At 41.5% G+C, this 13,032-nt stretch overlaps 1 protein-coding gene across 4 annotated transcripts in view; it reads right to left on the bottom strand.

Moving 5' to 3' along the window:
• Positions 1–13,032, bottom strand: part of LDAH (lipid droplet associated hydrolase) — an 86,369-nt gene that overhangs the window by 39,280 nt on the left and 34,057 nt on the right. The window contains exon 5 of one of the 4 annotated variants that reach the window (XM_014546689.1): positions 2,336–2,550. The exons of 2 other annotated variants lie outside the window; for them this stretch is intronic. In XM_014546689.1, the coding sequence (XP_014402175.1) occupies positions 2,347–2,550 (204 nt within the window). In that variant the 3' untranslated portion in view covers positions 2,336–2,346. Of the gene's footprint in view, positions 1–2,335; positions 2,592–13,032 lie in introns of those variants that run through there. One more of the 4 variants, XM_014546690.1, reaches the window with a different exon arrangement.

Genomic DNA, 13,032 nt, shown 5'->3' with positions numbered 1-13,032 from the left:
GGGAACCTTGGCTTCCTCCATCACTGGAGCAAGCAAACCTCCTGATCGCTTCAGCTGCGTGGCTGCCGGCCGTCATCTTTGTTGGCAGTTAATTTGCATATCTCGCTGATTAGCCAATGGGAAGCATAGCAGAGTTACAGTTAATTACCCTTTTTGTCTTTTATTAGATAGGATAGGGTTGTTGCATATAACCTATGTACATGCTCCCATATACTTTAAATTATCTCTAGATTACTTATACCTAATACAATGTAAATGCCATGTAAATAGTTGCATGCAATACAGCAGTGATGGCGAACCTATGACATGCGTGTCAGAGGTGACATGCGAACTCATTTTTTTATTATTTTTTTTTATTGCTTAAAGTATTACAAAGAGCATTACATAGGTCTCCTTTTTTTTTTCTTCCCTTGACATTCCCCCGGGCTCCCCTACCCCCCAGTGCCTTATGTCCATTGGTTATGCTTATATGCATGCATACAAGTCCTTCGATTGATCTCTTACCGCCCCCCCTTTCCCGCCTCCCAATTCTCCCCAGCCTCCCCGATGTAGTTTGACAGTCTGTTCGATGCTGCTCTGCCTCTGTATCTATTTTTGCTCATCAGTTTATAATGGTCTTTATTATCCATAAATGAGTGAGATCATGTGGTATTTTTCTTTCATTGACTGGCTTATTTCACTTAGCATAATGCTCTCCAGTTCCATCCATGCTGTTGCAAATGGTAAGAATTCCTTCTTTTTTACAGCAGCATAGTATTCCATCGTGTAGATGTACCACAGTTTTCTAATCCATTCATCTACTGATGGGCACTTAGGCTGTTTCCAAATCTTAGCTATGGTGAATTGTGCTGCTATGAACATAGGGGTGCATATATCCTTTCTGATTGGTGTTTCTGGTTTCTTGGGATATATTCCTAGAAGTGGGATCACAGGGTCAAATGGGAGTTCCATGTTTTGTTTTTTGAGGAAACTCCATACTGTCTTCCATAGTGGCTGCACCAGTCTGCATTCCCACCAGCAGTGCACAAGTGTTCCTTTTTCTCCACATCCTCTCCAGCACTTGTCATTTGTTGATTTCTGATAAGGGCCTAATCTCCAAAATCTATAGGGAACTCATACAACTTAACAAAAGGAAAATAAACAATCCAATCAAAAAATGGGCAAAGGACCTAAATAGACACCTTTCAAAAGAGGACATTCAGAAAGCCAAGAGACATATGAAAACATGCTCAAAGTCGCTAATCATCCGAGAGATGCAAATCAAAACAACAATGAGGTACCATCTCACACCTGTCAGAATGGCTATCATCAACAAATCAACAAACGACAAGTGCTGGAGAGGATGTGGAGAAAAAGGAACACTCGTGCACTGCTGGTGGGAATGCAGACTGGTGCAGCCACTATGGAAGACAGTATGGAGTTTCCTCAAAAAGCTGGAAATGGAACTCCCATTTGACCCTGTGATCCCACTTCTAGGAATATATCCCAAGAAACCAAAAACACCAATCAGAAAGGATATATGCACCCCTATGTTCATAGCAGCACAATTCACCATAGCTAAGATTTGGAAACAGCCTAAGTGCCCATCAGTAGATGAATGGATTAGAAAACTGTGGTACATCTACACGATGGAATACTATGCTGCTGTAAAAAAGAAGGAACTCTTACCATTTGCAACAGCATGGATGGAACTGGAGAGCATTATGCTAAGTGAAAAAATAAATATCAAAAATATAAATCTTTGTTTTACTATGGTTGCAAATATCAGAAAATTTCTATATGTGACACAGCACCAGAGTTAAGTTAGGGTTTTTCAAAATGCTGACACGCCAAGCTCAAAAGGTTCGCCATCACTGCTATACAGTATTGTTTCGGGATCAACTCTCTGGAATTCTTTTATTCTGAATATTTTTGATCTGCTATTGGTTGAATCCACAGATGCAGAACCCGCAGATGAGGACCAACTGCATATACACTTGCTCTCTCTTCCCCCATCGTGTGTGTGTGTGTGTGTGTGTGTGTGTGTGTGTGTGTATGAGGGAGAGAGAGATAGAGACAGATGGAGACAAACGGGGAGGGGGAGAGGCAAAGCAAATGAGGTTAAATATTAACAGTAATAAACCTGGGTTAAGTGTATATGGTGTTCAATGTACTATTCTTATTCTTGTAACTTTTCTGTGAGTTTGAAGTTATTTCCAAATAAATTGTCAAAAAATAAAGTACAGTCCACCACTGCCCTCTATCCCCCAGCCACGGCACTTCCAATCCCCTTTATCTTGCTTCCACTCTTCTTATCAAGGGAGTGTCACCTTTGGACACACTGATTCATGCATACCTTTATGTTGATTACCATCTCCCCCTTAGCAGACTAAACTCTGAGAGGACTGAGCTTCCTTCGTGCTCTAAGTCTGGAGCAGGTGCAGCAGCAGTGCATGACACATGGCAGCGTGAATGGGTTTGGTGAGGGGCACTGGGTCCCGCAAGATGACTGCCTCGTCCTGAACCTCCAAGCGAGTCCTCCTCCCCATGCCAGCTCAGGCCTAGAGGGTTCTGTATAAAATTGAAGGAGAGAGCTTCTTGACCTGGGTACACTGGGCATAGAGACAGGGGGCGGAAAAGGCCACCATGAAGAGGATTAAGTGAAAGTCCAAACACTAAGTGCTGACACTCCCACCTAAAAACCCAGCCTCTTGTGCTGTTTTGCTTCGATGATGCTGCCCTCAGGCAGGAGATCTGAACTTTTTTTTGTCTTTTGAGAAACTGAATGGCTCCAGAGAAAAACATACAGATCACAACATTGGGGAACAGCACCCAACATGTCAGGACACCTGTCCAACACCCTGCAGCGATGCTGACTAGCTGACCAGACTCACTTCCACCCAAAACCTCCCAGGATTTTCACTGCTTCTTTCTTAAATAGAAGCAGATAACGAAGGAATGTCAGGATTTCAGGAAAGCTTCAATTACAGTAGTCAGATTAACACAAACAAAACATGAGCAAAGGGATTCAGATGAATAGAGACAATGCAAGAGTACAGCAAAACTCCAAATATTTGTCGTCCTCAGAGAGTGTGAGTGAGCCATGAAATAATAGAAAGGATAACACAAAACGGGAACAAAAAATAAGAAATTATCTCAGAAAATATTTGCATGAAGGCTGAAGTCCAAAGTTCAATGAGATAAATTCCAAGATATAATTGGGAAAATAACCCACATTTCTCATTGTATACAACCAAAAATTAAAAAACACACCACAAAAACAGAGATGGACAATGGAAACCAAAATAAATCCAGAGAATCATTGATGGAGAAAACAAAGAGAAAAAAAATACTAGAGAAGTTTTCAGTATGTTAGCATGCCAATTTCCAGATGAAAAAGGATAAACAATCCAAAAAATATCATCGTAAAACATAATCATGGGGATGAAGATTCTAAAACTGTCCAGAGGAAAAACAGGTCCCCAAAAGAATACAAAACTCGAACTGGCATACTTCTCAGTGGCAAAGCCTGAAGAACTTGAAGCTAGGCAACAACAGCTGGTAACAGTGGATGCGGGGGTGGGGATGGCAGACCAGCTACTGCAGAGCAATCTTCCTGCCAAGAACATTAGGAAAGCTGGAAAAAGTATTTATTTAAAGTGCTTTTGAAAGCATCAAAGGCAGAGGTGATCTGAAAGGCCAAAATTCTAGAGAACAATGAAACTCAGAGAGGTGTGCTGAAATAGCTCGTCTTCATTATTGACCAATTTGGGAGCAACAGCTAAAAGAGCAAGAAGCTAAACGGGGTTTCTAGAGGTTTTCTTTGGATCAAGTGTCAAAACGTGGGTGCTGGGTGCCCATTGAAAAGAAAGCACCCTGGGCTCTCAGTGGGACCCAGTAAGGGGCCACCCCCTAGGCACAGTGATGAACGGGAAGCAGACCCGTCCTCACGGAGGGAGCTCTGGTTTCGCCCAGTCCCGAAGGCATTAAAGTCACTGGTCCTTACTATAACTGCTGGTCAACAGCAAAAGCAAATCCTCCCTGGAGGAAAACAGGAGCTTCCTATTGTCAATACAACTTTTCATATATAATGATAGGTATTCAATTAAAAAACAACCACCTCACCAAGCCGTGATGGTTAATTTTCTGTCAATTTGACAGGCCAAGAGTGGCCAGATATGTGGTCAAACACTATTCTGAGTGTATCTGTGAGGGTGTCTTGGATGAGACTAACATCCGAGCTGCGAGGCCAAGCAGAGCAGATTGCCCTCCCAATGCTGGTGGGCCGCATCCAATCAGTGGGAGGCCCAAATAAGCAGAAAAACCATGAGAGAGAACTCCCTCTACAGCTGCCCCTGACCTAGAAACTGCCTTTTCTTCTGCCTTTGGACTCAAAGGGAAACATCTGCTCTTCCTGGACCTTGGGCTTGACTGCTTTCACAGTGATGGCGAACCTATGACACGCGTGTCAGAGGTGACACGGAAACTCATTTTTTTGGTTGATTTTTCTTTGTGAAATGGCATTTAAATATATAAAATAAATATCAAAAATATAAGTTTTTGTTTTACTATGGTTGCAAATATCAAAAAATTTCTATATGTGACACAGCACCAGAGTTAAGTTAGGGTTTTTCAAAATGCTGACACGCCGAGCTCAAAAGGTTCGCCATCACTGGACTAGAGCGTACACCGCCAGCTCTCCTGGGTCTCCAGGTTACTGACTACAGATCTTGGCACTTGTCAGCTTCCGTAATGGTGTTAGCCACTTCCTTCTAGTCAATTTCTTTCTGTAGATATACGCGCGTCCCATTGGTTCAGTTTCTCTGGAGAACCCCAACTAGTACAAAACTACATGAGACTTAGATACTAGAATGATCAGACACAATCTTTATTTTTATTTCAAATATGTCATCTCTGAGTTTTTATATTTTAAGGATAAAAAGTAATTGTACTTTTAAAATTATTTACAGTACAAAGGAGAATAAAGTCAGACATAAACTTTAAAATAACTGTAATTAATGTAATCAAATTAAGTGACAAGATGTAGAATTTCAGGAACTGGTAACTATAAAAATAATAAAATGGAAATTCTATAAGCAAAAAAAATGAATAACTGAAATTGAGAATGCCATAGATGGGTTTAAAAGCAGTTCATTCATTGTTAAAGTGAGGATAAGAATATGTCTAAATTGAAGTAGGGAGAGAAAAAAGTTATTGTGTGTAAGTTATACCTCAATTTAAAAAAGAAAGCCTCAAAAATCTAATAGGGAAAATCAAATAAATATGCAATGCCTATCATACAAGGTAGAATATATAAGAATTATGAGAAAAAGGGTTACAATGGAAGGATGGTAGAAATAATGGGAAGAATTGGGAAAAGAGTTCGCGTAGGTGTTTGCATTTGAGATGACTGATTTTAAAAGATGGACAGAGGCACCAGTTAGGTGGTGGTAGAAAAAAGCAGAAAGAAAGTAGACAACAAGAAATAATAATAGTTAGGAGCAGCACTAGGCATGTCTAGGGCAGGGACAGGGACTGTGACGGAAGGAGACACCATGAGGCCACCTTTCTCAGAGGACCTTGAGAAGAATTCCCCTGGCACCCAGATAATTGGGATCTGTCCCTAAGTTTTTATGAAATAATCTTTCATATGACATTGCTGAAGCCCTCAGAGCCTGTCTCCTCTGCACCAGGGCACCAGGAGATCCCGGCATGTTTCTGAGGGTGGTAGGTTATGGAAGAGGAAAGGCTGGGTCTCTAACACTCAGTTTGGCTTACTGCAGAGGCTCCCATAACTCACTGGTGAGGAGATAAATTAAAATTGTTGAGATGGAGCTTCTGAACTTGTTGACAGACTTCATTGATGTGTACTCCCTCTGGATCTGTAGGGCTGACACTGGGAAATGATTTACTGTCTGGTTTCCTAGGGACAAGTTGCCAGAAATGATGCTGGTTTCAGTCTCTATCCATTCATCAATATACCTCTCCGAGACCTGATAATCTGGCATTTCCTCAACCAAACCCAATCAGCCTGACCTGGCCTAGAATGCAAGGTCTTAAAGCAGCCACGTTTTATTCTTGTGAAGCATCTTTCACTTGGTGCCTGCTAGGCTTTTTCCACTTCAGGGAATTTTTGTGTGGCCTACGATGCATATTGTTCACAGATTTTCCACCCGAGCAAGAAGGGAGGGTGAAACAGCCTCATGCACACTGGGTAACCATATTAGACAGCCCTTTCCTTCCTTAAAGATCACATTCATAGTTTTCATCTCTACAAACTGATAGATCTAAAAAGAATCTTCTCGCTGGGATAAACAATAGCCACCCAAAAAATTTCACAGAATTTTGCTCATCTGTTTCCACTCTCTTCCATGTTTATCTCTTCTCTGCTATGCTCTGTCCACTGAGACTCTATGAATTTGCTCTTCTGTGAACACCCACTTAATTAGCATAACAAGGTCTAAATGTAGCAAGGTGCAAGCTATGTTTTCCAGACCTGTATCCATCCAACTGCAAGGGTATTCAAAAAGACAACACCTGCCCTAGATGGTTGGACTCAGTGGATAGAGCGTCAGCCTATGGACTGAAAGGTCCCAGGTTCAATACTGGTCAAGGGCACATGCCCGACTTGTGGGCTCAATCCCTGGGAGGGATTTAATTTAATTCTCTCTCATCATTGATGTTTCTATCTCTCTCTCCCTCTCCCTTCTGCTCTAAATTATCCTATATAATAAAAGAGAAACATGCAAATTAACCATCCCTTTGCTACGCTCAAGCCACGCCCATCAGCCAATGAGGAGTATGCAAATTAACCCAACAAAGATGGTGGGTAATTTGCATACACAGAGCAGAGTGGGAGAGCTGGCAGCTTGGGGGGGGGGGAGCGTAGCCCTCTCGGTTGCTCCTTCGGTCGCTTCCTTGGGGGGACGTGGCTCCCTCGGTCACTGGACGGAAAGCAGAGCAGGAGAGCCGGAGACCTGGGGGGATGTGGCTCCCTCGTTCGGGGAAAATCCAGAGCGTGGGGAGCACCAGGAATTCTGGGAATAGTTTTGGTGGCAGCCACAGGACCGGAAGCGGAAGCCCAGAGCGCGGGGAGCACCAGGAATGCTGGGAATCATAGTTCTGGTGGCAGACGGATCTCCTAGACACTAGCAAAGTGAGCCTGGAGCAAGTTACTGTTGCGGTGGGGGATGGAGGGAAAGCAAAGGTGAGAGACATAAGTAAAATCAGAGTGTCTAGGAAAAATTAAAGGGAAGATATCCTAAAACTTTCTGGAAATCTCCACCAATGGAGCAAAGAAAAAAAATGCCTCTATTATTCTGTGAGCAACAAACCAAACTGAGTTGGGGGATTCTCAGACAATTCACTCATATGATTGCAAAGACAGACAGAAACTCCCGGATTGGAGAGGGCTGCCCTGAGGGTTCCCAGATTGGAGAGGGTGCAGGTTGGGCTGAGGGACCCCCCCCTCCACCCTCTCTTGCCCAGTGCATGAATCTTCGTGCACCGGGCCCCTAGTATATTTATAAAAGACAACACCTCTGTCTTAGCATGGGCCACCTACTCATATCCCAGAGCCTTTAAAGTCTTTACCTCTATGAACCTCATGATCTGATGAAATGTGAACATGCCTGTATTTAAAAATGTTTTTATTTATTCTAGAGAGAGAGAAAGATCAATGAGAGAGAGAAACATCGATTGGCTGCTTCCCACAAGCCCCCCAGCAGGGATGAGCCTGCAACCTGGGCATGGGTCCCAAATGGGAATCAAACCAACAAATCTCAGTGCATGGGACAAAGCTCTACCAACTGAGCCATACCAGCCAGGGCTGTGTTTTTTGAATAAGGTCTGCTTCTGTCTAGTGGTAGGATGAATGATGATGCCAATCCCAACCTCCAATTTTGTTATCACATTCAAGTAACAATCATGAGGCAGGTCATCAAAAGGCATGCCTGTTCTACAAATTGAGTAGAACAGGAAGATTGGGTAAGACAGGGGAAGAGGCTAGGATGGCTGCTACTGGCAAAAATGCTGCTCCTGACTTAGTGCCACTCCTGGTCTTAACGGTGGGTTTTACTGCAGGGATACCATGAAGTTCACCTGAGCAAATTAATTTCCCTTGTATTTGTTATCTATCGTGGTGTAACAGCTGATCAAAACTTTCTCCTGAACCAGCTTTCTGCTATGAAGTCATACATCAAATTGTTTTTTTTTTAAATAAAAAATGCATAATCATTAAATAACTATAATAATGAAGAAATATCTATAATAATAAAAGTGTAATATGCTAATTACACCGGGCAGCCAAACAACCTTCCAGATGAAACCACAGGGGTGGGGGGGGGGCGAGGCAGAGGTGGTTAGGGACAATCAGGCAGGCAGGCAAGCAGTTAGGGGCATCAGGAGGCAGTCGAGTGGTTAGGAGCTATCAGGCAGGCAGACAGGCGAGTGGTTAGGAGCCAGTGGTCCCGGACTGCGAGAGGGATGTCCGACTGCCAATTTAGGCCCGATCCGGCAGGGATTGAGGGATGTCCAACTGCCAGTTTAGACAGTGGTGTAACAGATGATCAGACATCCCCCAAGGGGTCTCGGATTGCGAGAGGGTGCAGGCTGAGCTGAGGGACCCCCTCCCCCCCATGCACGAATTTCGTGCACTGGGCCTCTGATATATATATATTAGAGAATTAAAGGAAATTTAAAAATTAAATAGAAAAAAAATCACCCCAAAACTCACCACCCAAATACAGCTACTATATTCATTTTGGTAATTTTATTTTCAAACTTTTTAATGTATGTTTTCTTTTGATATATATTCTCTATGTAGCTTCACATCTTTGTTAATATTCTATAATTAACTTTTATGTATTACAGGGCCTTTTGAAAATATTCTATATAATAAAGAGCTAATATGCTAGTTAGCAGCAGAATGACCTTTGGACGAAGCCAGGGCTGCAAGGGCTGGCCAGGGCTGCGAGGGCCAAGTCCCTTGCATGAATCTCGTGCATTGGGCCTCTAGTAATGTTAATAATTCACATTCCATACTCTACTTAACCTTCCCTTTCAAGTCAGACTTTAGGATGTCTTCAATTTTTTTGTTACAACAAATAATATTTTTGTACCCGAGTGTTTTTTATCATTAAGATTTTCTTAATATAGATCCCAAAGAAAATAATTAGTAGGTTCAAGGGGTATGAACACATTTTATAGGAGTTATTTTTTTCTGATAACACATGATCATTGTATAAAGTAGAACCAATGTAGAGTCTCCACCTCCAATACACCCTTACCTCTTAACTCCAGAGATCACCGTTATATGCCCCCTGGTGTTTACCTGTTCAGACTTTCTACAGAAGTATCACACACAACACTGAACTTTTCTTTTAAATACTGCAATAGTAGCAGCTCATTTTGATAACTGTCGAGGGACACTCATTAAACATTAGGAAGTACTACTATACTTAATAAGTAGACATTAAGTACTACCATATGTTAATTTATTAAGTACTATGTCACACATGGTGCTACCTACAGAGTATTTGATAGATTTTTATTAGCTAGTTCTTCAGTGAGTTATCTGTTCATGTTCTTTGTACCTTTATCAAAGAAGCTGTTATAATAAGTTAATGTTTTAGCCTAGTGGCTAGGAACATGGACTCTGGAGTCAAACACACAGGTTCAAATCCTAGCAGATGCTTACTTAGCTGTTTAACCTTGAGCAAGTTACTTTTGCCCTTTCTAAGTCAGTTTCCTAATGTACACTATGGGAATAGTTATAGCCCTCCCAGAGTGGTTAAAAGGATTATATAAGATCCATAAATTATGACTGTAGTAATATAATAATAACCATAGTAAATCAGCTAATAATTCAATCTTTACTTTAAATATCTACAAGAAAATTCAGTATCTTAAATACATTTTTACATCTTGATAAATATAAATAACAGTGCAAAACCAGCAAGTTATCCTTTTTTTCTTATCTTTATTATCTTCTTTGATCTAAGCACGGACACTCAGGGACAGGTTTTAAAACGACCCATATAAAATCACAAACTCTTACACCAGATTTTTCTATAACAAATACCTTACTTTAAACCATTTCACATTCTGCTTTAAGAAGCTAGTTATTGAGTTATAAAGGCAATCTGTGGTAGAGTTAGTATGTTAAGTACTCTCGATGCTACAGTAATCTTCAAAGGCACATTTACTTTTACTTACTTTCCCACTTTCCTGAAATTTACAAATACATTAACTTTTATAACTGGAAAGAAAAACCTTTAATTTAAAGAAAGATCCTGCAAACAAACTGTAAAAAGACATTTAAGGACAAAGAAAATCTGATCTGGGCTGTATCAGCTGATATCAAAGCACTGCCATTAACTTCATCAGGTGTGATAATGACATGAGAATTATATAAGAAAAGTTCCTTTTAAAAGATGCACACTGAATTACTTAAGGGTGAAATATTTTGAGGGCTATATTTATTTATGTATTTGTTAATCATCACTGGAGGATGTATTTCCATTGATCTTTTAGAGAGAGTGGAAAAGAGAGGGAAAGAGAGAAACATTGATGTGAGAGAAACACAAACCCCAACCAGGGCCCGAACCAGGGAGGAGCCTGCAACCAAGGTACGTGTCCTTAACCACAATTGAACCCAGGACCCTTTGGTCAGTAGGCCAATGCTCTACCTACGGAGCCAAACTGGCCAAAGCTATGAGGGATATAATTTACCAGAAAGTATTTAAGAAAAAAATGAGGCAAAAGTAATAAAATATTAGTAGCTCTATTAATCTGGATAATGGATATCTGAAGATTCATTACACACTTATTTTTATTTTTCAGCTTGAAATTTTTCATAATAAAAAATTTAAATGATCCATTAAAAAAGAAGGAGTCTCTTTCCTTTCCATTTAGTGTAGCTTAGATAGCTCTATTTATGCTTCAGTAAGATGGGCTACAACTGAATAAACCTTTAAACTCCTTACACACCTCTCCTTGACCAGGCCTGAGTTCCCTATCCTTACAACACACTGGGGCACCAGTGATTAGCTAAAGGCCCTCATACAACAGACTAGTTACTTCCATCACGAGAAGAATATTCTGAAAATCTGTTACACTGCCACAAATACAGCTACCTCAGTGCCAAAAGACAATAACATAGACACCAGAGCTTGCTGGAATGCAGGAGGCCACTGCAAAACACAAGATTGAGAACTTGTGCACAAAAGCTCAGGGCTTAATCAACTTCTACTGACATACCTCTGCTACCTTTGCTGTTTAAATATAAGCATAACCAATGGACGCAAGACACTGCGGGGAGGGGGGGGGTGAGGGCATGTGCTGGGGGGTAGGGGAGGCAGGGTGAAGGTCAATGGGGGGAAAAAAGAGAGAGATGTACTACTATTTGTAATACTTTAAACAATAACATAAAATTTTTTTTAAAAAAAGACTTCAAAGAAATGAAAATGAAACCTATGGTCCCATCCAGGTTTGACCGTGGTAACTCAAAGAAATGAGAAAATATGTCTTGGTAGTGCCGTTTCCCTGAACAAGCGGATGTCAGCACCTTCATTCTAGGGGTCGCTGCGCTTGGAGAGAAGGTCATGGGTGGAAAGAGCCAGAATACATGAACTATGGAAAAACCCTCCTTTAAAGGACTTGATTGGCATCCTCCTCCTTCCAAGGGATGATCTAAGGCAGAACTGACATGTTCTGGAAGGATCAGGACAGACTTAACTGTCCACTGATCTCAATACAGCCCATGTTCCAAGCCTTTGGAAAGCCCAGGCTTGGTGGTCCTCAAACTTGAGCATCCAACGGAATCCCCGGCAGCATTAGTCAAAAACACTGATTGGTGTTCCCAGCCCTAAGGTTTTGGATGCAACAGGTCAGGGTGGGGCCCAATAATCTGCATTTCTAACAAGTTCCCAGGTGACGCTGATGCCACTTTGAGAACTTCTGGCTTAGCCAGCTGCACGAGTGCCTAGTGTCATCCATTACAGCCTATTCACAACTACTCACAGCTACTCCTGGGCCAGGAAGAGGTGGTGACAGAATGTGTTCAGGCAGTAAATGCAAGGTTTCTCTGGCTAGCAGCCATTGCACTTCATTCGCCCTACCTGTCCCTTTAAACACACTCACGAACTCCCAGTGTCCTGGACCTGTGAGAGGATGAGGGGAATTTTCCACATCTGACAGTATCACGGATACACAAATACTCAAGTGGTTCAATATTTAAATCTGAAGAGTGTTCAGAAATTCTCAGATGAAATGCATTAGATAAAGCACTAAGTATTAACATGCATGAAGAATGTTCTATTATAAACCCCTGTTTTCACTTTCTTGCAGCTTTCCAAAAAATTAGCCCTTTGTGGTGAAATTTTCCATGCTTGGTTTCAGCCCAAAGGTGTTTTTTTTTTCTCAAACTTTGAGAAAAATATATTAAATCGTTCTCTGAGTTATGAAAAGATGAAAAAAGCCCACACAATTTTTCCACTTTGAAAGCAATTTCAGGATTTTAAAAAACACGCAGATAACTAAAAATGGCTGAAGTTGAAAAGTTGAAACTTTCCATGTGTCTAGTTTTCAGCAAGGCAGTCTCCTGGGTGGTTCAGAAAAGATAATGTGTGTGCACACTCATAAACATAACTATATCTTGAAATAAATCCATAAGTGATTGAATAGCATTTTATCATACTCAATACAAACTTTCCTCAGCATAGGGGATTTATTGTTTTCTGAAATTGAGAGCCTTTCGCAAACCAGAGTGCGTAGTTGTTGATTACCCGATCCCTGTGGTTTCCACACGCCAGGGGTCACTAATGGGCCACATGGACACAACTGTGGAACTACTATGCACTGTTCTGCAGAATACTCCAGTTCCCTTCACACTCTATCTCCCCTCTGCCCCCAGCTCAATTCTAGGATTCTGAGCACTGTCTTCTGAGTTCAATCTCTGCCCTTGGCCCATGCCTCGACACCAACTCCCTTTATCTTCTCTGCTCCAGATCGCTCTCACATGTTCACATTTCTCCCTGAAAGCATCCCCTACTT

Source organism: Myotis brandtii, unplaced genomic scaffold, assembly GCF_000412655.1.
Source record: "Myotis brandtii unplaced genomic scaffold, ASM41265v1 scaffold454, whole genome shotgun sequence".
In the NCBI taxonomy this organism is placed as follows: Eukaryota; Metazoa; Chordata; class Mammalia; order Chiroptera; family Vespertilionidae; genus Myotis; species Myotis brandtii.
This window is presented reverse-complemented; position numbering and strand designations above follow the sequence as displayed.